Source organism: Rhineura floridana, chromosome 12, assembly GCF_030035675.1.
Source record: "Rhineura floridana isolate rRhiFlo1 chromosome 12, rRhiFlo1.hap2, whole genome shotgun sequence".
NCBI lineage: Eukaryota > Metazoa > Chordata > Lepidosauria > Squamata > Rhineuridae > Rhineura > Rhineura floridana.
Window position 1 is genome coordinate 10384246 of NC_084491.1, and position 24756 is coordinate 10409001.

At 43.7% G+C, this 24756-nt stretch overlaps 1 protein-coding gene across 4 annotated transcripts in view; it reads left to right on the plus strand.

Annotated features, from left to right (window-relative positions):
- Nucleotides 1-1178: 1178 nt before the first annotated feature.
- The window catches only part of ADAM9 (ADAM metallopeptidase domain 9), a 113648-nt gene continuing 90070 nt past the window's right edge, over nucleotides 1179-24756 (plus strand). Inside the window, exon 1 of one of the 4 annotated variants that reach the window (XM_061592350.1) lies at nucleotides 1179-1419. In XM_061592350.1, the coding sequence (XP_061448334.1) occupies nucleotides 1305-1419 (115 nt within the window). In that variant the 5' untranslated portion in view covers nucleotides 1179-1304. Of the gene's footprint in view, nucleotides 1420-1505; nucleotides 1960-24756 lie in introns of those variants that run through there. The other 3 variants (XM_061592349.1, XM_061592351.1, XM_061592352.1) reach the window with 3 other exon arrangements.

Below are 24756 nucleotides of genomic sequence, written 5' to 3' on the forward strand. Positions count from 1 at the left end.
TGTGAAAGTTGGACAGTGAAGAAAGCTGATGAGAGAAAAATCAACTCATTTGAAATGTGGTGTTGGAGGAGAGCTTTGCGGATACCATGGACTGCGAAAAAGACAAATACAGTAATTGGGTGTTAGAACAAATTAAAAGATCCTCCGTGGAGCAGAGTGGTAAGCTGCAGTAACGCAGCCGAAACTCTGCTCATGGCCGGAGTTCGATTCCAACAGAAGGAGGAAGTCGAATCTCCAGTAAAAGGGGTCGAGGTCCACTCAGCCTTCCATCCATCTGTGGTCGGTAAAATGAGTACCTGGCATATGCTGGGGGGTAAAGAAAGACCGGGGAAGGAACTAGCAATCCCACCCCATATATACGGTCTGCCTTGTAAACATCGCAAGACGTCACCCTAAGAGTCGGAAACGACACGCACTATAAGTGCAGGGACACCTTTACCTTTTTTAGAACAAATTAAACCAGAACTATCACTAGAAGCTAAAATGATGAAACTGAGGTTATCATACTTTGAACACATCATGAGAAGACATGATTCACTGGAAAAGATAATAATGCTGAGAAAAACAGAAGGGAGTAGAAAAAGAGGAAGGCCAAACAAGCAATGGATTGATTCCATAAAGGAAGCCACAGATCTGCACTTACAAGGTCTGAACAAGGTGGTTCATGTCAGATGCTCTTGGAGGTCGCTGATTCATAGGGTCGCCATTAGTCGCGGTTGACTTGAAGGCACATAACAACAAACTTATTTTAAAAAAAATGGACGGAAGCCATCGCAAAGGAATTCTTTTTCTCTGAGGGTCCAGGCATATTCCAAACCCCCAAATGATTCAGGAAATGGTCTTAGACGACCCAGCAAAGCCTCTTCAAACAATACGGCACCTAAATGAACGGAGAGTTTCCCCCATTCAAAGCGTACGCGTGTTTGGAGCGTCTGAGAACACCTGGAGAGCGAGGCAAAGGCGCGTCTTCTCCAGGGCCTTCCAAATCGACCCCTGGACCCCGTTGCCGATCCAGCCAGAGGACCACGAGGACCCTCCTCCCTCCCGGCGCAGATCCTCGCCGTTTCTCGGGCTCCCCCTTCCTTCCTTCCTTCCCGGCTCGTACGAGGGCCAGAGGGAAGGCGCTTGGCCTCTCTTTCTGCCCAGCCCCACAAGCCCAGTCCCTGACGCCGGCGAGCGGGGAGGAGCAGGCCCTCCCCCGGGGTGGTCCCTGGACTGGGAGGCTGCGCCGTGCAGGCTCCATAACCGGAGCAGGCTCCATAAGCGGAGCGACCGCTTCCCTAACCCCCCTTCCGGGCGCGGGGATGGCTCGGGTCGCGCGGAGCGGCTTCTTCCTCCTCTTCTTCGGGGCGCTGAGTTGGCAGGCCGACCGGCCGGGTGAGTCCGGGCTGAAGCGGGGAGCAAGCTGTTGTTTGCACGGTGGGGACCCCCTCTTTCCTACGCTCCTAAGCTTTGGATCGCCACCTCCCCCCTTTGGACCCCCTTGATCCCCACTGTTTGCAAGCGACCCCCCTCTTTCGAGCCCACCAGCCGGGGACTTCTTAGGAGCGTCATTGGAGGAGTCATATTCGTTCCCTCTCCCCTCCCCACCCCCCGAGCAGGGACTCCTCGCTCCTTCCCAGCAGACCCCTCGGACCGGGGCTTGGAAGGTGGAGACCTCTTGGAAGCGCCACTCCTTTCCGCTCAGGGAGGCTCGAAAGGAAGGAGGGATCCCGCTCCCGCCTCCTCCTGTCTGTCAAAGCGACCCTGCCGGACTCTCGCGGCAACTTTAGGGGCAGCTTGGAGAATCGGACGGAGAAGCCATCGGTTTTATGACAGAGAATCTGCACGCCTGCGGGGGGGATGGGGTGGAGAGACTCCTCTTCCCACGCTTCCTTGGTTTAGGATCTGGCAATTGGGGGACGACGACTCAGCATTCTGATGGTTAACCCCCGACACACACATAGAGCCCAGCACCCTGTAAGCATCCACGGTACTTGAACGTAAGCAAGCCTGGGACTGGTCCCTGCGTGAGAACTGTATCCACGCTGCTTTGACTTCTGTGGAAGAGGGGCGGGGGGGAGGGAGAAGTTGTAGTAAATAAATACAAAAAAGCAAACTCAGGCCAAGCCTCCTGTTGCTCCCCAAATCCTTGATGATTTATTTCTTTTCATCTAGGAATCCCTTCTCCCATCGCATCCCCGAGTGATTTACAATATAATCATGTAACAGTTATATAGATAAAAAGTCCAGGGCTGTGGAGTCGGAGTCGTAGAGTTGGGAGCAATTTTGGGTGGAGTCGGAGTCGGTAGAAATGTACCGACTCCGACTTTGACTCCTTCATAAATGTCAAATGTATATTAACTAGTAATAACAAATTTACTGTAGTAAAATGGTAGCACAAGGCATTTCATCACCACCACGTGAATCCAGAGCTTGGAAAAGTTACTTTCTTGAACTTCAACTCCCACGAGCCCAATCCCTGGGGCTGATGGGAGTTGTAGTTTTAAAAAGTAACTTTTCCACAGCCCTGATAAAAACTGGTTAAAATGCAATTGCATATTGCTTTTTTTTAAAAAAAAAATCACAGATATTAAAAATAGTTAACAATAACAGTGTGTACACAAAATTAATTCGAATCCAATATAGATACCAACTGGGAATCGTTGTCTCCATTTAGAGGGCTTGTTAAAAGAGGAACGTCTTTAGCAAGTGCCGAAAAGACAACAGAGCAGGCGCCTGTCTGATATGCAATGGGAGGGAGTTCCAAAGGGTAGGCGATGCCGCACTAAAGACCCACTTCCAACATCTGATAGGATGGGATCTGCAGGATGCCCTCTACTGCAGAAGACAGTGATTGGCTGGATATGTAGGGGATGGGACTTTTTGGTTTCCTAGTCCCAAGCTGTGTATTAGGATGTACTGAAATTGCGGCTATAAGATGAGCCCTGCTGGATCAGACCAAAGGACCATTTAGCTGAGCACCCTGTTTTCCACAGTGGCCAATCAGATGCTTAGAGGAAGCCCAGAAGCAGGGCACGAATGGAACAGCCCTCTTTGGTTGTTGCTTCAAAGCAACTAGTACTCATAGAGATTGCTGCGGTTTCTGGTCATGGTGGGGCTTACCCTGCAGTGATGAGTCCCTTTGACGTCTCATAGGAAGCTGCCTTCTACTGATTAAGACCACTGGCCCATTTAGGTCAGTACTGCCTACCCTGACTGGCAGCAGCTCTGCAGGGTTTCAAGCAGGGGTCTCTCCCAGCCCTCCCTGGAGATGCTGGGGATTAAAACTGGGGTCTTCTGCATGCAAAGCAGATGTTCTGCCACTGAGCTGTACAATTGCTGGGGGCTGCTTCCCACATTACATTGCTTAGGTGCCCATCTACCAAAGATTTCTGGACCTAAAAAGTTAAAGGATGGATGCAATAAACATAAGCATCGTGCAGGTATGCTTGTCAAGATCGGGGTTTGATTGCTGCTCCTTATTGAGACTGGGTCTACATTTGGTGACAAACCTGAGTTTACAGCTAAGCCAACCTCTACGGTGAAGAATGTAGGAAGAGACCTGCTGGACCAGGCCAATGGTCCATCTAGTCAAGCCTTTCCCAACTAGTGGGCCACCAGATGTTGTTGGACCACAACTCCCATCAGCCTCAGCCAGCATTGCCAATGGTCACGAAAGATGGGAGTTTTGGTCCAACAACATCTGGAGGCCCACTGGTTGGGAAAGGCTGCTGTAAGAGAATGTTTAAAGGCCAACTCTCTGGTTCATGGTTAGGGATGGATGAATCTGTCAATTGTGGTTTCTCTCATTTTCTCAATTTTCCAGTCTTAAGTTCAGTTCTCTACACTTTCCACATCAGTTTGTGGTGGGGTTTTTTTGCTTTTATTTGTTTTTTCACAACCAGAACCACAGTTTTTCATTAAATAAAATAGAATGTTAATCCTAGCAAGAGTAAGCAATGAAAATATAATTGCTTAATTAATCCAAAAACAAAAATTGTGATAACCCAACAGAAGGATATTTGAACATTCTTACCAATATTATTCCCACGTTAACACATAAGAAGCACAATTTTATTAATTTCACAAGCATTTTCAGACATAAGGAAGTATATCTATTTCTATTTACCATCATACATTATAAAAATTAATACAATGTAAACATTTAAGTCCTGTTTTAAACCATATCTTTTAATATAATGAATGCATTTCTGCCAATTGACTAGTAATTCGGTATTTTGTTTTTTTTACAAGTCCTCATAAAAAATCATTGGCATTTTAATGGAAATTTCTCCTAATATTCAAATTTTTCTATGGTACACATATTTTTGCAAAGCAATTTCCCCTAATATAATGTGTTTTTTATTGTCATGAATATATGCATTTTTGTGCACATTACTTGGCTTGCAAAATTTGGAGAGGTGCCAGTTTTGACGGATGGCTGTGTTTTAGTTTGCGTATCACAGTATTACCTCAGTTAACCAATCCTCCAGCAACAAAGCTCCTTTTAACTAAGGCTTTTTAAAGGTGAAACTGACGAGATATGCTGTGGTATGGATAAATTTTCAAGCCTGTGCCTTTGCTGTAAGGTGAAACTGACCAGCCTGTGTCTTTCCTTTGCTATCAATAAATGCATAAGCCTGTGCCTTTGCTTTGTAGTGAAACTGACAAACCTGCCTGTTTGCTTTGTATGAAAGAGATCTTTTGCTTTCTCCCAGGGCTGGGGAGGGAAGGATTCAATAAAATTCAGAGGGGTAGTGAGTGGGTGTGTGCCAGGTAGGCACCCTTTAAAAGCCCCTACTGAAGATGCCCCCACCATCTATAAGTGGGTGTGGGAACCTATCCCTGTTCTTTCCATGTTATTCCTACCTCTGTTTCTGTTAAAGAAGTAATGTCCAGGAATGCATCTACTTTGTTAACGGAGGTATTACCGTATGCCGGAAAGTGCAGATTGGGTACGTTCACCTTTAAATATGGATTGATTTCCTCTCCCATCCCCATTCACAGTACAGAACAGGAAGCAGGAAAAGCTCCCACGCTAACACCTCCTAGATAGATTTCCAATTGCTTAGATATTTTTACAAATTAAGAACAGAAGAACTACACATCAAAACAAAGAGGGTGCCAGGAACCAAAACAGGCTTAATTAATCTGTTAAGTGAGTTCAAACTCACGGTGTAGACACTTCCTCGGTGGGTATCCTGATCTTAGAACACACAATGTGCAATTAGAGCTCTTTTGGAATGATCAGGATGTAATTTGAGAGCTATTAAGAGCTAGGGGTGTTCAGGGTACATTTTTGGAGAAATCATAAAACAGGGTTACTCATAATAATTATCCAAAAAGCAGCAGGGACTAGTCAAAAAATGTCCTGATTGCGTCAAAAACAATTCTCCCCTATTCTACTTAAGAAGCCAACCAGACTGGCAATTGAATCTTAGGCCATATCCACACCATATATTTAATGCACTATGATATCACTATGGCCACATTAACACCATACATTTATTCTGCTGTTATTCCACTTTAAACTCCCCTCCTGGCTTCCCCCAAAGAATCCTGGGAAGTGTATTTTGTGAAGTGTGCTGAGCTACAAAGGAGGATTGCTTGTTAAACCACTCTGGCAACTGTAGCTCTGTGAGGAGAAAAGGAGCCTCCTAACAACTCTTAGCACCCTTAACAAACCACACCTCCCTCTCTGAAACCTTGGAGAGCTGCTGCCAGTCAGTGTCAACAATATGGAGATGGATGGACCCTTGGTCTGACTCAGTATAAAGGCAACTGCCTATGTTCATATGCTAGTTTGCGACTTTCATTTAGTTTCATAAAGGTCACACACTACCGTTTCTGTTTTAGGTTTTGTTTTCGAATGGATCAGTGTGGCTAAATGTGGGATTTTTTTGGTTTAAGTTTTTTTAAAAGAAATTAAGTTTCTGTCCATGAAATGACAACGGTAAATGGGCTATGTAGAAATATACAATATAGAGACACCAGGTCAGACTATTCATTATTATCTGTTATATTTATTAGTTGCATTTTTGCACTTGGGTGCCTCAAAGTGGCTTAACACAGCAAAATAAAAATAACAAAGACAGTAAAATCAAATAAAGGAGCAATTAAAAAACAGTAAAATACTCATCCAATAAAATATTTCAAAGGAACAAGTCCTACCCATCCCATTCAGCACATATAGGATGCACAGATTATTAGAGACAGTATTGTTATTTTAATATTTTTATTCCATTTTTATTCCTAAGAGCTTGCAACCTGTCCTTTAGTAGTTTTGAAGATAGCAGCAACTTTAAAAAAGACTAATATTGCCTTCTGGGGCTCTGCAGGATTTTCTTTCCTATCACTGCCTCATCTTTTTAACTGGAGATGTGAGGGATTGAACTTGGGATCTTCAGCATGAAAAGTTTGCACTCTGCCACTAAGCTGTAGGCAACAGATGGTGTTGTTTAGATTAATTATTAATTAGAATTGTATCCCATCTTTCTGCCAAGGAGCTCCAGGTGGCATAGACAGTTCCTCCCTCCCCATTTTATCTTAACAACAACCCTGTGAGGTAGGCTAGGCTGAGAGACAGTGATCGATCCAAGGTCACCTGGTGAGCTTCATAGCTGAGGGGGGATTTGAATGCTGCCCCCCCCAACGCAGGGAACTGTAGTTTGTTGAGGGTGCTGAGAGTTGTTAGGAGACCATGATTCCCCTCACAGAGCTACAATTTCCAGAGTTCCCTGAGAAGAGGGATTGATTGTTAAACTATTTTGGGAATTGCAGCTCTGAGGGGGGGATAGGGTCTCCTAACAACTCTTAGTGCCCTTCACAAACTACAGTTCCCAGGATTCTTTGAAGGAGGGCATGGCCGTTTAAAGTGGTATGATACTTCTTTAAATGTATAGTGCAGATGGGGCCTTAGCCAATTAGTTATCGTTTTTGAACATTATTAGCTGTGAGGATAGGTTTTTAAATGCCCTTAATGGTTTTAGATATTTTACATGCTTTTAGATGTTTTAAATGTGTGTTTTTATTTTATTTTTAATTGCCCTGGGCCAGGAGTGTCTGCAGAAATATTTCTGTTGGGCGGGGTAGGTGTAAGGTTATGAATTGTTACTGCAGGTCATTGGCAACCCCTCCATCCACCTTTACATTTAGAATTGGGGGGGGTAAGCACCCCTTGCACACACACCCAAAGACACCCTTGCCCTGGGCTCCTTTGGGAGGAAGAGTGAGACAGAATTTTCATAAATAAATCGGATGCCTTCAGATAGAGGGCAGTCCTGTGTAAAATAGGACACATAACCACCCATGCATCTTATAGCAGGGGGTCAGCAACTAGAGACCCCTGGGCCAAAGCTTGCCTTCCCGGGAGTGCATTCTTGCTAACTAAGAAGCAAAAAAGCTCTGTGGAGGTGGTGTCTTGCAGCAACAGGTTCTGGTATTAGGGCCATCTGAGGGAATGAGAATTTGGGCCTTGAGTCACTGACCCTCCTAATCTCTTCTCAGGATCCATCCAGGAAAGCTAGTTTCTGACCAGGGTCTTGCAGTCCCAGCTGAATGCCACAGTTCCCAAATGTTAGTGCTGGGCTTTGTTGTCTGGATTTGGCCTTTGAACTCCCCAGAGCTTTGCTTGAAATATTTGTTCTCTCCCTGCACCACAGTTTGGCCACCCATGCCCTACAGCAGCCTTCATCAACCAGGTGCCCTCCAGATGTGTGGAATGACGTCTCCCTTCCCCCTGACTATTGGCCAGACTGGCTGAGGCCGATGGTAATTGTAGCCCAAAACATCTGAAGGGAAAGGCTGCCATATAGACTGGCATGGGATTCAAGCAAGACTAGTTTATAAGCAGTAACACAGAACGTAAAAAAAAATCCCACCAGAGTGTAATTCTCAGTGGTGGCCCTCAAATTATGGAATGATTGTTCTGATGAGGTGCTTCTGGCACCAACACTGTTATCTTTTCGGTGCCAGGTTAAGACTTTCCTCTTCTCCCAAGTATTTTAGCATGTGTTCTTAAATTGTTTTAAATTTTTAAATTGTGTTTTAAATTGTTTTTAAAAGATGTGTTTTAAATTTGTATATTTGTTTTTAATGTTTTTAGTTACTGTAAACCGCCCAGAGAGCTTCGGCTATGGGGCAGTATATAAATGCAATAAATAAATAAATAATTGCAAATAATTATTTAAGTTAGTTACAAAATTGGAATAATCATATATGACGGCTTGATGCACAGGGTTGTTTTTGAAAAACAAAATAAAAGGCTGTATTATGACATCACAAAATGTTCCTATGAAAATCCCTTTAATTTGATCCTGCTTAATTTGATGCTTTGCCAAGTAACAGAGCTGAAAAAAAATTCTAAATAATGGCGGAGAGGTTGCCAGTTGCTTGGCATGTTCCCACAAAACCTTCACCAGGAGCCAAATTTAAACAGAACCTCAGTTTAACAGTCTATATAAGTCATCCATACGTCAACTTAATGATTTTACAAAAATGTAATAACTTATGAGAGGACCAGGTAGGACCCATGCAGATTGCAGAGACATGAGAGGATGGGGAAAAAACCTCTTGATTCCCTTTGCATCTCCCTGCCTCTGAATTGCCTCTGGCAAGTTTCTCTTGTGAGCTGCTTCCGTGAGTGATATAGATGAGAACCAGTCAACACCATCTTGGGCATGGCGGAATTAGTGCTTCTCTCCAAATGCTGCCTATGTCACCGTGGCTGCCACTGCTGGGTCCTCCTAGGGCACAGTGCCCAGTGCCAGAGGGACCCCAATAAAACTGGGAAATTGCTTACTTCAGGTAGCTGCTCTTCCTTCAACCAACTAATCTACCTCCACCAACTTTGAATGCCAGTGTAGTGTAGCTGTTAGAGTATCAGACTAGGACCTGGGAGACCAGGGTTCAAATCCCCACTCAGCCATGAGAGGCCAGCTTTGCCTAGCAGCTCCTTCACATACCAATCAGTAACAGTCAGCCATGAAGCTCAATTGCCATGAGCCTTGGGGCGGCCACTGTTTCGCAGCCTAATCTACCTATGGGAAGGGCCGTAGCTCAGTGGTAAAGCAGGTGCCTTGGATGTAGAAGGGCCCAGGTTCAGTCCCCAGCATCTCCAGGTAGGGCTGGGAAGCATTTCCTGCCTGAAACCCTGGAGAGCCTCTGCCAGTCAGTGTGGACAATACAGAACTAGATGGACCAATGATCTGACTTGGTATAAGGCACCTTCCTATGTTCCTGCCTCACAGGGTTGTTGTGAGGATAAAATAGAGAGAGGGAGAACCATATATGTGACCTTGAGATCCTTGGACAAAAGGTGGGATATAAATGTAATGGTAGTAATAACAACTCATGTCTAAAGGCATCACACGCCAAAAATAGGTACTGTAAGTATCAACTCTCTTTCCTCACAAGCAACACTTCTTCCTCTTCATCATCATCATCATCATCATCATTAAATAATAATAATAATAATAATAAGTTGTCTCATACTGAGCGGTATCAGATTGACTTACAACCAAGTTCTCCCCTCCCTGCAAACATTTAAAAGCATCAATAACTGAACATCAAGATAGTATCATCATCTACAAATAATGCAAATTAGCACACAAAAACCTTGTTATGAGTCATTTTTGAGTTTTTATTTTTTTGGAGGGGGGAAGGAAATGGGATTGGTTTGTCTCCCCATTTGTTGTTGCTGCTGCAAGATTTGGGGCTCCTTAACCAGTGGAGCAATAACCGTTTTTGCCGCCCAGTATTCCATACACAGGATCTAAACAGAAATCACCAACAGATGCATCACAACAGAAGTCTAGACAGGATGCAATTAAAAGCACTAAAGCTGATTGCAAAAGGAGGTGAGGTGTGTTTTGGAAATACCTTTGGAAGTGGCTGGAGGTTTCTCCCTACCTCGTGGCCAGGATGCCTCCATGCTGAAATTGTCACAGCCTTGAGACATTTTGTCGCAGCCTTGAGACATTCTGCAAAGTATGAGGGTGGAATTTCAAAAGTCACTGGCAGGACGTTCCTGAGAATGTTTTACTAAGGAGTAAATCTGCCTTGATTAGATGGGACTTACTCCCCATAAGTGTGTACAAGGATACTGATTTTAAAGCTGTGAGATTTGCTCCCTCTGAAGGGCATTACTCTAAGCCCAAACAACAATAGATATTGGCTGAGACTAGGGCCACATTCACACCATACATTTATACCACTATTATTCCACTTTAACAGCCAGGAGAATCCTGGGAAGTGTAGTTAAAAGTTAAGGATACTGAGAGTCGTTAGGACTGAGACTCCTATTCCCCTCACAAACCTGCAATTCCCAGAGTTCACTGAGAAGAGAGATTGATTTTTAAGCCACTCTGGGAATTGTAGCTCTGTGAGGGGCACAGGGGTCTCCTAACGCTCTCAGCACCCTTGACAAATCACAGTTCCCAGGATTCCTTGGAGGCAGCCATGATTGTTAAAGTGGCATGATAGTGGAATGCATGCATATATATAGACTGTGGCCTAGTTACAAATTCCATATTGCACCATCAGACTGAGTTTTTACTATGCAAATTTAGTCCATGCAAATTAGCCTAGTTGGCAAAGGATTCTCCCACCCCCCGAAAGTTTTCCAATATCTGGAGAACCTACATCACTGACTTCAGTTCATCTGTTGTTCTAGGTAGTGCAGATTAGAGCATTAAAATGCAAAGCAAACTGAATTTCTTCCCCAGGACTAGGTATCTCACAGACACAGTACTGACATGGGACATTTTGCTGCTTGAAGCAAAGCCCAAATTGTGCCCCTTCCCTGACAGGAGCCCTCTTGCACCCCTCTTGCATGTGCCATTGCCTTCTTAGGCCAGGCTGGTGGCCTCTTCCCTATTACTACTCAGGGCCAGGATATCTCACGGACACAGTGCCAGCACGGGATATTTTGCTGCTTGAAGCAGAGCCCAAATTATCTGGGGTGGTGCGCTGCATGTGGGTGCCCTGCCCCCAAAGATTATAGCCGACTTATTTGTGTTTGGCAGGCAATTGGAGAAACAACAGCATTCCTCTTTATAAAAGGTTTTGATTGCTGTCGCTATTTAAAGTATTGATTGATGGTGTTGCTCTTTGTGTTGGTTTGTTTTGCTGCTGTTTTAAGAGGGGTGTTTTTTATGTTTTAATGATTGGATCATTGTTGCATTTATGTTTGCTTTTTTCCCCCCTTTGCAGACTGCTCTGAGCAGCTCCTTTTGCAGAGAGGAAAAGTGGGACATAGCTCTTTCAAATAATAAATAAATAGGGCCTTTAACAAAGTCTTGCTGCACCATTTCAAACACAAGTGCCTTTAATTATGGGAACACAAGAAACTACCTCATTCTGAGTGAGGCTATTAGGGAGCTGCTTTATACTGCATTAGTATAAACCTGAGTCCATCTAGCTCAGTATTGTCTACAACGACCCTCAGCGGCTCTCTAGGGATTCAGAGTGGGATCTCTCCCAGCCCTACCTGGAGATGCTGGGGATTAAACCTGGGACCTTCTGCTTGCAAGGCAGATGTTTTATCACTGAGCTATAGCTCTCCAAACCCAGTGTTCACACTGACTGGCAGTGGCCTTCCAGGGTTTCAGAAATGAATCTGTCCCAGCACAACCTGGAGGTGCTGCAAGTTGAACCTGGGACCCTTCTGCACACAAAGCCAGTGCTCTGCTACTGAGCTACAGCCATTCCTCATCTATCCACCCCCTCATGGTGCCACCAGGAGAAGGCTGCTTCACCCTGCTGCATAGGAGGAGAACCTGTGCTCACTTGAACCAGTCCAGTCATTAAGATGTATTGAGGACATTCTGTGGATACCACCAAGGTCAGGCAGGTGGCCACTAAAGAGAGGGGCTTTTCTGTGGTGGCTCGCTGGCTGTGGAACACCTTTCCCAAGTGACACCTCTTTTTGCTAAATTGCATTTCTTGTTCTTACTCTTTATGTAAAATATTAAAATAAATCAGTGATCCCCAGGGTAATTTGCAATTTATTAAAACCTTTATAAATCACTACCCAGCAGCCTTTGTTTCTCTGGCTGCTTTTTAAAAAGCATGCTTTATATGGCTGTGCTTGTAATATGAACACCGAGGTGAGTGTTTTGCTGCTGCTGTTTCATCTGCTGTTTTTATTGATTGGATGAGATTGTAAAGATGTTTTAAAATACTTTTATTGTTCTTATTGTATGCCTCTGACTGGAAGCTGCCTTGGACATTCTTTGAATTGAAGGTGGAGTTCAAAAACTACTCAAAATAAACACACACATGCAGTGGCTCCTGGTGGCTCCATGTCAGTGGGGCAGTGGAATCCACTCCGGGTTTTGGTCTGAAGTTTCAAGGAGCTATCCAAGGTGGTCCAAGAGGAAAGTGGTCCAAGAGACTTGAGTCACAACCACACCATACATTTAAGGCACTCTTACACCAGTGGAACATTCAAGCCCCCCCCACAAATCCTGGGAACTGTAGTTTGTTAAGTGTGCTGCCCTCACAGAGCTACAAGTCCCAGCACCAAAACAAACTACAGTTCCCAGAATTCTCCATGACTGTTAAAGTGGCATAATAGGTCTTTAAATATTATACAGCCTCAACTGTGGCTGTATACTATAGCCAGCATGGATTTTTTACATTCCACAATGTTAAATTGAAAATACCCCCCATGCCATTCTGATGCTTCCCATAAGCTCATTTCAAAACAGAACCTTACAAAACCTATAGTCCTGAACTCAGAAACGCTTGCTTAACAACCCTCTAAATTTTCATGGCAATACACAAAACAGAGAGAATAAAGATTTCAAAGTGTAAAAAGAGAGAGAGAGAAAACAGACCACTGCTGGACTTTTTTCTGTCAGTGTTCTCATAATTAGTTGAAATTAATTTAAAATCAGCCATGTTCACAGAGTTCCTGTAATCCTATTACTGACCTTGCCCCATACTCTGACCTTCATCTTCTGCAGTTTAAAAGTTAAAAAAATGTCTGGCCAATTTTTAATTAATATAAGAAATTTAGCATTGGAGTCAATGATAAACTTGAGCATGCTCAGTAAGAACCAGCTGTCAGAGTTCTAAAAGCGACTCACAGTTGCTTGGCTTGCCTAATCAGGGGGCCACACCCACACCAGACTTTGATTTCACGAGACAGTCCTGGCTTCCCCCAAAGAATCCTGGGAAGTGTAGTTTGTGAAGGGTGCTGAGAGGAAACTCCTATTCCTGTGAAAGAGCTCCAGTGGCCAGAGTAGTTTATTGAAGCTCTGTGAGGGGAACAGAGCTTCTCCTAGCAACTCTCAGCACCCTTCACTAACTACACTTCCCAGGATTCTTTGGGAGAAGCCATGACTGTCTAACATGGAATAAAGGTCTGGTGTGGATGTGGCCTGGGACAGCTTTGGCTTAAATTTGGGTGGGAGGCTACATGTGTCTGCTGTAGAATAAAAAGTTGGGGGAAACCCTGAAAAACAATGATACTGTTCACAGTGTTTTCCTTTTGGAAAGGAAAGGGGCTTCCCCTCTGCCCAGTGCCCACCCACCCAATCTCCTCCTCTCCTCCTTCCTCCCTCCTCCCCTCTCTTTTCCTCCCTGCCCCTCCCACCAGGTTAGTTTCACCTATCCTAAGCATGATTGCACAGAAGTAAATCCCATTGAACTTAAAAAGCATGCAAATGGTCAAACTGGCCCTCCCCTCATCCTCCCTCCTATCCCCTCCCTCTTGACCCTTCCCTTCCTTTCCTTTGCCCCTTCCCTCCCCCTCCCCTTCCAATCCCCTCCTTCCCTCTCCTCCTCCTTCCCCTCCCTCTCCCTCCTCCCCCTCCCCTCTCCCTCCTCCTCTCTGCCATTCCTCTCCTCCCTCATTATCCCCTATCCCTGCCCTCCCCCCTCCTCCCCTCCCCATCCTCTGTGGTCAGTTTCACCTATCCTAAGCATGATTGCAGGGGAGTAAATCTCACTGCACTCAGTAAGCATGGAAATGATCAATCCATTCTCAGCAAACTTGCACAGGATCCCATTTCTTACCTCCCAGATTAAAAAGCAGAGAAATTCACTAATAGGCAAATTGACCTTGTTGTTTAAGAACATACCTATAGCCAACAGATATTTCTATCAACCTTTAAAAAGCAGGGAAATTGGGCAGCTATAGCAAATGCACCAGGGGACCTGACCTCTTCTCTGAGATATTGTACTGCCCTACAAATTGGTCAAAATGCAAACACAATTTGGCTTGGTCTTTCATAGTCCAATCCACTTCCTGTGTAGCTTAGAAGAATTTGGTAATGTGCCTCTGAGCATATGGTGAGTGGTGGCAACACCTGCAACCAGCCCAAATAACAGAAACAAGACACGTGCTGTGCTGATCTTGTTTTAGCAGGGAGGAAGCAACAGTATTAAGGCAGTTGATATAGTTCAGATAGTCACTTTAAATATGTTTTATTTACTTTGCAATTTTAGTGACGTTTCCTATAGTAAATCATTTTCTTTTGCTTCTGTTTCTGTGAATATGTGAAGTGTTAGCTGAAGCTCTCTGGGCGGTTTACAACAATTAAAAACATTAAAAACAAATACACAAATTTAAAAACACATTTTTTAAAAAAAGTGGATATATACCCGGATGGTGGATATATACCCTGTCCTGGATGGGGTTACACTCCCCCTAAAGGAACAGGTGCGTAGTCTGGGAGTCATCTTAGACTCTTCCCTCACACTTGAGGCTCATGTAGCCTCGGTGGCCCGGAATGCGTTCTACCAACTTCGGTTGGTAGCCCAGCTACGTCCCTATCTGAGTAAGGAGGACCTCACATCAGTGGTACATGCTATGGTAACCTCGTGTCTGGACTACTGCAATGCGCTTTACGTAGGGCTACCTTTGAAGATGATTCGGAAGCTACAGCTAGTGCAAAATGCGGCGGCCAGACTGCTAACAAGAACTAAGCGGTCTGAGCATATAACACCTGTGCTAGCCCGTTTGCACTGGCTTCCAATATGCTTCCGGGCCAGATTCAAAGTGTTGGTACTTACCTATAAAGCCTTATACGGCACGGGACCACGATATCTGTCGGAACGCCTCTCCCGATATGAACCGGCCCGTACACTACGGTCTACTACGAAGACCCTCCTCCGGGTTCCGACTCATAGGGAAGCCCGGAGAGTGGTGACAAGATCTAGGGCCTTCTCAGTGGTGGCCCCCGAACTATGGAATGGTCTCTCCGAGGAGGTGCGCCTGGCGCCGACACTATCATCTTTTCGGTGCCAGGTTAAAACCTTTCTCTTCTCTGAGGCATTTTAATTCCTGTTAATTCTAAATTATTATATTTTGATTTTAGACTGTACAGTTTTTTGTACAGTTTTGTATTGTGATATACTGTATTGTGTTATTTTTATTGTATTTTTAATGTTCACTGCCCAGAGAGCTGTTGCTAGTCGGGCGGTATATAAGCTTAATAAAATAAATAAATAAATAAATAAAAGTACAGCAACACTTTGCAACACTAAAAAAACTCCAAAAACAATTGTGGAATAATGGCACTGACTATTCTGCAAAATAGATATGAAGAGTGTCTCAGTTTGCACAAGATAAAACAGTGGGGGGGGGTGAAATATATTCTAGCAAAATTCTAGGTGTGCTCTATGTTTTTAATTGACCATGCCCAACTTTCCTTAAGTGGAATAGTTTAAGCATTGCAGGTTGAAAACAGGCATCTTGGGCAGGCCAAGTTTGTTTTTTTCCAACAGCTAGAGTCATTGCTTAAGTAGAAACATATTGTAATCAGATTCAACTGTTAATGCACCCAAAATAGAAACAGAACACAACCTCCAGTTTGAAACACAAAAGGTTGTCTTCACCATCATATCACATTGACCAATAAAAAGACTTTGAAATTAAAAATAAATTTGACACAGATTTCTACAATGAATAATGAGAAAAATATAATTTTCTAGGTTAGATTCTAGGTTAGAAACAGTATTAACACAGGAAAGAAGCAAAGTAAGAAGACCACCAACAAACATACAAACATGTAATTCTCCATCTTTGGAGATGGCAGGTGTTGCCACCAGGCACATGTTACCAAATTCTTCCAAGCTACACAAAAAGTAGATTGGACTGTGAAAGACCAATACAAATGGTGTTTGGATTTTTACAAATTTTCAGGGCAGTACAAACTCTCAGAGAGGAGGTCAGGTCTCCTGGTCCGCAGGTTCATTCACTATAGCTGCCCAATTTCCCTGCTTTTTAAAGTTTGATAGAAATATCTGTTGGCTTTAGGAACATTCTTAAACCACAAGTTTTTTTTTAATTTACTTTTAGGGTGTGGAAAATGTTTACCAGTTTGAAATTTGGCAGTTTATTACATGTCCAGTAGGAATGGAAAGATGTGTCAGTGTTGGTTCTCTCAGTTTCTCAATTTTGCTATCTTAAATTCGGGTTTCCACATTTCTGCAGCAATTTGCAATTTTTTTTCTAAAAAAATTTCCTCATGAAATTTCTCTAGCATTATTGTGCATTTTCTCCTAAAACTCATTTTTGTAGGCAGTTTTGACTAATGTACTCATTTTAGCAAGCAATTTCTTGTCATATAGAATCGTAGAATCACAGAATCATAGAGTTGGAAGGGGCCTTGTAGGCCATCGAGTCCAACCCCCTGCTCACAGCAGGAAATCCACAGCTAGAGCATCTCCCGCAGATAGCTGTCCAGCCTCTGATTGAAGACATCCAGCGAAGGGGATCCCACCACCTCCCTAGGCAGTCGGTTCCATTGCCGAACTGCCCTTACTGTCAAGAAGTTCCTTCTAATGTCCAATCTGAATCTACGCTCCTGCAACTTAAAATCATTAGACCTAGTCCTACCCTCTGGGGCAGCAGAGAACAAATCTGTACCCTCCTCTATGTGACAGCCCTTCAGGTACTTAAAGAGTGTAATCATGTCACCCCTCAGCCTTCTCTTCACCAGACTGAACATGCCAAGTTCCTTCAACCTTTCCTCATAAGACTTGTTCTCCATACCGGCTATCATCCTTGTCGCCCTCTTCTGAACCCGCTCTAACTTGTCTATATCTTTCTTAAAATGAGGCGCCCAGAACTGAACGCAGTATTCCAGATGAGGCCTGACTAATGCAGAATATAGTGGGACTATTACTTCCCTCGACCTGGAAACTATAGCTCTGTTTATGCAGCCCAAAACCGCGTTTGCCTTTTTTACCACAGCATCACACTGCTGGGTCATGTTCAACTTGTGATCCACTACAATTCCAAAGTCTGTCTCACACGCACTACTGCTAAGCCGGGTATTTCCCATCCTGTACCCATGCATTTTGTTTTTGTGGCCTAAATGCAGAATCCTGCATTTGTCTTTATTGAATGTCATTTTATTAATTTCAGCCCAATTTTCTAGTCTATCCAGGTCCCTTTGGATTTTATTCCTGTCTTCCATTGTGTTAGCTATCCCTCCCAGTTTCGTATCATCGGCAAACTTCATAAGGCTTCCCTCCACCCCATCATCTAAGTCATTGATAAAAATGTTGAAGAGTATCGGCCCCAGGACAGAACCCTGTGGCACTCCACTTGAAACCTCCTTCCAGTCCAAAGCAGAGCCACCAACGACCACTCTTTGAGTACGGTTTTCCAACCAGTTGTGAATCCACCTGACAGTATTTCCATCTAGTCCGCATTTGACGAGTTTGCTAATCAAAAGGTCGTGGGGGACTTTGTCAAACGCTTTGCTGAAATCTAGATAGATGACATCTACAGCATTTCCACCATCTACTAAGCTAGTGACCCGATCAAAAAAAGAGATGAGATTAGTTTGACAGGATTTTTTCTTGATAAACCTATGCTGGCTCCTACTAATCACAGCATTGTCATCTAGATAGTTGCCAATGGACTCTTTTATTATCCGTTCTAATATCTTTCCCGGTATTGAAGTCAGACTGGCCGGCCTGTAATTCCCCGGATCTTCTTTTTTACCCTTTTTAAAGAGCGGGACGACGTTTGCCAGTCTCCAATCCTCCGGCACCTCTCCCGTTCTCCAGGATTTCTCAAAGATGATGGCAAGAGGTTCCGAGAATACATCCGCAAGTTCCTTCAATACTCTGGGATGCAGTTCATCAGGCCCTGGAGATTTGAACTCATTTAGGTTAACTAGGTATTTCCTGACTATGTCCTTATCAATCTCGAACTGCAATCCCGACCCCTTCCTGAGATTGCTACCGATGCAAGGTTGCACACTGTTCCCTTTTTGGGAGAAAACGGAGGCAAAATATGCATTGAGCAGTTCTGCCTTTTCCTTGTTATCTGTCAATATTTTGCCATCCTCATTGAGCAGCAGTCCCACCGTTTCCTTGGTCTTTCTCTTGCTTTGAACATATCTGAAAAACCCCTTTTTGTTGTTCCTCGCTTCCCTCGCCAGCCTCAGCTCATTCTGGGTTTTAGCTTTCCTTACGCTATTCCTGCAAGCCCAAGCTGCTTGTCGGTACTCCTCCTTGGTGATGCGTCCTTCCTTCCATTCTTTATACATGCTCTTTTTTACTTTTACCTCCTCCACCAGTCTTCCGTGTATCTTGTCATTATTGTAGCTATTTTTATTTATATATTCATTTTTATGCACATTTTACCCCAACATATGTATTTTTGTAAACACTGGTTGGCAAACTGCATTGCAAAATTCAAATAAGTGTGAATTTGGAAGGATGGCTGTGTTTTGGTTCTCATATTGTTTCGCAAAGAGCAAATTTGATAGATTCTGCTTGAAATGCGAACTGAATTGAATTTCCCGCCCATCCCTAATGTCCAGCCAGAGGGCCATAAACAGTGTTGGCTGTGAGCAACTCATATAGAAAAGTATGAGTGGATGGCCTACTAAAAATGCTTATGGGCTACTAACCTTTTTGAATATTTCTGCAAGGCTGGCCATTTTGTGCTGCTGTGGTTGCGTGGACTCGTGGAATTCAGTACAGAGCACAGAATTCTGAAAATCTTGCCTTTTAAAAATGTAATTATTAACACCTGTCAAGTGCCTATGGATTTCTATGTGCTGTGTCAGGTGTGTTTTTTTTGGTATAAAAAAATGAGGTGCTGGTCCTCATACCTTGATAAAAGTGCCATGGGTGCCCACACAAAAGGGTCGCTATGGACAGCAAAAAAAGAGGCGTCAGTATTCCATGCCGGCGAGTACTGTCACACCCACCAACCCACAGAAAAAGCCCTGGACGTGTATACCCATTAAAAGAGTAGATAGCCCATTCCTGCAGGATCACCATCTAATAGAATTCAGCAGCTAGATCAGTGGTTCTTAACCTTTTTTGGGTCATGGACCCCTTTGAGAATCTGATGAAAGCTATGGACCCCCAATAAATACATAAATACAATTTATTGTATTATATTGGAAGTAGCTTTTTTTTTTTTGCACCCAGTTCAACCAACCCCCTGAAGCCCATCTGTGGACTCCCTAGGGGTCCATGGGCCACAGGTTCAGAACCTCTGGGCTAGGAAGTAGGAGGTTTGAACATATAACACTGATCCTAGCCTGACTGCATTGGCTGCCAATAACTAGCAATTAATTAATAGGGATAAATAATAAATAATTAATGGGGAAGGGCCATTGCTCAGTGGTAGAGCATCCACTTTGCATGCAGAAGGCCCCAAGTACAATCCCCGGCATCACCAGGTAGGGCCTGGAAAGACTTCTGTCTGAAACTCTGGAGAGCCATTGCTACCAGTCAGTGCAGACAATACTGAGCTAGATGGACCAATGGTCTGACTCAGGATAAGGCAGCTTCCTATGTTCCTAATTAATAGTTTCTGGGTCAATTCAAAGTGCTGGTTTTGACTTTATGGGGCTCAGGACTCCAATACCTTTGGGACCTCCTCTCCCTGCATGAACCTACCCAGACCGTCATTCGTCATCTGAGGGAGGTGTGGAAGACGGCAACTCAACAGTGGCCTTCTCAATGGTGGCTCCCTGACTGTGGAATACTATTTGCAGCAGAGAGGTGCACCTAGCACCATCACTATTAACCTTTAGGTGTCACTCAGGCATTTTGCTCTTAATTGGTGTTCATCCTTTAGTTGAGTGGGGTAGGATGTGTCCTTTTACGTTACTGCAGGATGACCACTCTTTGTTAATTTTGGGGTGGCATTCATCCCAATCCTACTTGGAGTACACCCACTGAAGTTTAATAGACATGACTAACAGGTTCATTAATTTCAAGGTTCATTAATCAAGTATTTGAGCAGCTGCACCTTCACCAGCTGATGGACAGAGCCAGGTTGGTCTACCTCAGTAGTATAGTGTCAAATTCAGAAGTGCAGGGTCCCTACATGTTAGTCATAGCCACACACATACTGCTGAACTGAGAATGAGATACTTGTTAATGCCTCTTCCTACAACAACAAATGTCCCTAGGAGCATGAAATAGGAGAGTGTTAGCTGCTGAGAAGAGACTTCTCAATGGCTGACTCACCTCCTTTCACTCTGATTGGCTCCAATCAGCAGGAAAGGACAAGGAAGCATGTTAGATGACCTTTCCCAGTGGCTAAACTCCCCTTTCATGCTGATTGTCTCATAGGATGCTGAAGACATAGGGACCCTGCTCCCAAAAATGTAAAGGGTCTAAGACCCCCTGAGACCCTGGACAACTACATCCCTGGATGTTCTTCCGGGGAGGCAGGAAATGCAGCCTCCCAGCTGCCCTATGTCTCCTGGCCTGCTGCAGAGGCCCAATTGTGCCTCCCTCTCTCCCAAATAACTGGCAGTTGAAGCAGAGTGCTCTTTCTGCTCCAGGCCAAGGGGAGGAGGGGGCAAAGGAGAGACTCTGGCAGATTTCGAAGGGTGGCTGTGTTTCAGTTCATGTATTGTTTTGGAAAGTGTCAATCAGGTAGGTTTACCTTTAAAAGTGAACTGAAACCAATTTCTCCTCGATACCTACTCTAGAGGAAGTATCCCAGCTATAGCAAATGGCTAGTCTGAAAACATATGCAGGATCCATTCAAAGGCTGCAAGCATGAAGCCAGTTCTGATAGTGTAAGAGACATTGGATTTAAAAGGGCAAACTTCTGAATAAAAGTGCATGAAATTGTGCTGTTAGTATAAGCCTTAGGTAGCTAATGTACCATCCAGGTGTTGTAGAGTACAACTCCTACCTGTGCCAGCCAGCATTGCCAATGGTCAGTGATGATGGGAGTTGTAGTTCCAAACATCTGGAAAGCACCATGTTTGAGCCCAAATAATATAAATGTGGAAAAAGTTAAGTGAGGGCTTAACTGTTTCCCACCTAAAATCAGTGGGACTTAAACATGCCTGAGTTTGGCTGAATCATGTTCTGCATCTGAAACCTTTGGGAAGGGAAGTGCATTGAAACACATTATTAGAATTGGGGGGGGGGAAGAGTTTGCTTCCATGTTGATGAATTAATTGTGAATAAATACCTTGTTGGGTCACAGCTCCTTGGTGAGAGCTTTGCAAGAAATACTTTGTTTTGTTTTGTTACGAAGAGGTTGCGTGGGATTGGCTAGTCTCAACTTGTTTCCAGACTGAATCTTTTAAGAAGAAAGATAGAATTCTTAAGAGTCAGTGTGGGGAGGGTGAGAAACAGGAAAAGTCTATTTCAAGACTCTTAAAAGTTCATGGGAAAACCCATGTTATGCTTTCCTGAAAAGTGTATTACATTTGTTTACACAAAACTATGCGTTGTTTTAGATCAGGAACGAGGAACTTGCAATCCTTTGGACTGCCATTCCCATCTAGGGTTGCCAGGTTCCTGGCCTAAGACTGATCCTGTATCTTTAGAAGAGAATGTCAGCCAAGTGCAGGTGTTCTTGCAACAATGTAATGGGAAAAACCACAAGATGGAATTCTCCCTTCTCCCTGCACAACTTTTAAAGATACAGAAGACCTCTTGGTTGCCAGGCCCAGCCTCCAAGAGGTGTTCTGTATCTTTAAAAGTTGTGCAGGGGGAAGGGAGAATTCCACCTTGTGGTTTTTCCCATTACAGTGTTGCAAGAATACCTGCACTTGGCTGACTTTCTCTTCTCCTAAAGATACAGGATCAGTCTCAGGCCAGGAACCTGGCAACCCTATTCCCATCAGCCCCAGCAAGGCCAGATCTACCATTAGGCAGAGTGAGGCAATTGTCACAAGTGGCAAATACTCAGGGACAGAGGCAGCAGCTCTTCTGTTGGAGGATATTGCTGTATGTTCCACGTGGCCTGTTCTGCATTCTCTAAACTAACCCTCCAGGGTGCTGATAGGATGCTATGCTGTTACTAAGGTTGGGCAGATCTGTCTATTTCTGTTCCTTTCAGTTTTCCAGTCAAAAGTTCAGTTCTCTACAGTTCCACATCAGTGTTTTAATTACACCTCATGACAATTCTCAGCAAATTTCTCCAAATATGCATATGTCGGTGTGCAATTTTGCCTATTTATTTTTGCAAAGCAATTTTCCCTAATGTAATGCATTTTTGTGTGCATTATTTTCACTAACATATGCATTTTAATGCCCACCTTATCCTAGTATATACATCTCATTATTTGGCTGGACAACTGCTTTGAAAAATTTGGAGAAGTGCAAATTTTGACAGATGGCTGCACTTCAGTTTGCTTACTGTTTTGGAAAGTGCAAATTTGGTCGCACAGATTAAAGGTGCTGAGGGGACACAATGCCCAGGACCGTTTTAATGTTATTTGGTTTGATTTCATTTCTTATACAATTGAAGCAGCACGTGGACACTTTTTCCCCCAGTCTATGCTGATGTCTAGAGAGTATAAGGTTTCTCTTCTACTTCATCCTTTATTACCAGAAAAAAATGGAGCAGGTTATCATGTACTTGGTATTATTTGGCTAATCTGGGTTCAGGTTATTGAAATACTGTTTGATTTACTATATTTACTGCTGCTCTGCCTTGTGGTTAATTTGATGATATCAAATTTTGCCAGATTATCCCTGGATGCCTTTGATTTCTGTGCCTCTGTTTTAACTTAACGTCTGCTGGTTTATTCATTATTGAAAACCTAATAAAATTATTATTTTTAAAAAGAAAGTGGAGATTTGGTAGGTTTGCCTTTAAAGGCAAACTGAATCAAATTTCTCTCCCATTGCTACCTATTGCCAATACTGAAGTAAGGTTCAGCTGCCCTGCCAGTCTTCTGCATGTTGAAATGGGGGGCGGGAGGGGACAGATTTCATATACCTGATGTATATACATAGGCCCTCTTCCCCTGCCCCTGTGGTAAGGAAGAGCATAGCCTTGTGACTTAAGAGTCTGAGCTATAAATCTGGAAGTCCCCATTCCAAATCTCATCTTGGCCATCCACTCAGTAGATGGCCTTTCTGCAAGACACTCTTTTTCAGCCTCAGTCCTCCATCTGCAATATGGGAATAATAATAATACTTTACCCTGCACAGTGCCACAGATTTCTTAGGAAAGGTTACTTTAGACTGAGCATTAAAAAACACTGCTGCAAGTGAAACAAATCCTCTGCCTGAAGGACATGTTACATGCATGCTGTACAACTGGTTGCAAAACAGCACCTGCTATGCAGAGCACCAGACAGGCAAACCATAAATCCTCCAACTCCCTTTAATGCCCTTTCTTTCTTGACACTGCCTGTTCCTGGAACCTCCAGTGACGCCTCCATGGCTACAGATCTTTTTTTCCTTTTTCACATCCTTTCTCCACAAAGCATTTGGCTCAACACCCTCACTCTAACTCCATACTGAAACAAATACTAAGTTTTATGGCTGAATCTGCTCAGATTCGAGTCTTTTGAAGAAGGAGAAAGAGGATCTGTAGCCATGGCAGGTGTTATAGGAGTTTCCAGGAACAGATGGTGTCAATGGAGAAAGGGCATGTTGGAGGATTTATAACTGTAGAATTCAGTTTGCATTTAATGGCGAACCTACCAGATTCGCACTTTCTGTAACAATGCGAGAACCAAAACACAGCCATCCTTCAAAATTCACACTTCTTTGAATCTTGCAATGCAGTTCTCCAGCCAAGTAATGTGTACAAAAATGCATATACTAGGGTAAAGTGTGCATATAAGTGTATGTATTAGTGAAAATGACATACAAAAATCCATTACATTAGCGGAAATGGCTTGTCAAAAATGTGTGTGTTTGACAAAATTGCATACAAACATTATGTATTAGTAGAAATTTGCACTAAAACGCTGATGGATTTTCATGAGGACCTTTTTTTTATTTAAAGCAAGCTTATGTGGAACTGTTGAGAACTGAAGACTGAAAAAATGAGAAAACTGTGAAAAACTGAAAGATGTGCCCATCCTTAGTGGTGCTACGCTTTGCTTCTTTGACATCTTCTCAAAACAGATGTGCATTTGAGAAAGAGCAGCACTGTGGGGCAGGGTGGGGAGTGGGGTCTGGGAGAGAAAGCCTATACAGTCAGACATGGAGCACATGATTGCCTTATAAATCAAAAGAGTAAAAGAGTGGATTGGAGTGGGTGTGGCCCAGACTTAATTGGCAAGAGTTGGCCAAGTGAGATGAATCATGTACCAAATCATCTAAAGTGAGGCAATTTCTACTTGTAGTAAGAGAACCACTCCCAGTCTCTGTTGAGCCAAATCTGATAGTGCCAATAAGTAGTTGAATTACACCTCTGCATTTTGTTGGACTCTTCCTCGTTGCCGAGGTTTTCTGTCTGATAGGCGGAATGCCCAGAGAGACTGGAATGCTCCCTAAAGGTTTCCAAGGGCCAAACTAGATGTGACATTAAACTACTTGAATGCAATTAACGCGCAAACATTTTGCAGTGTA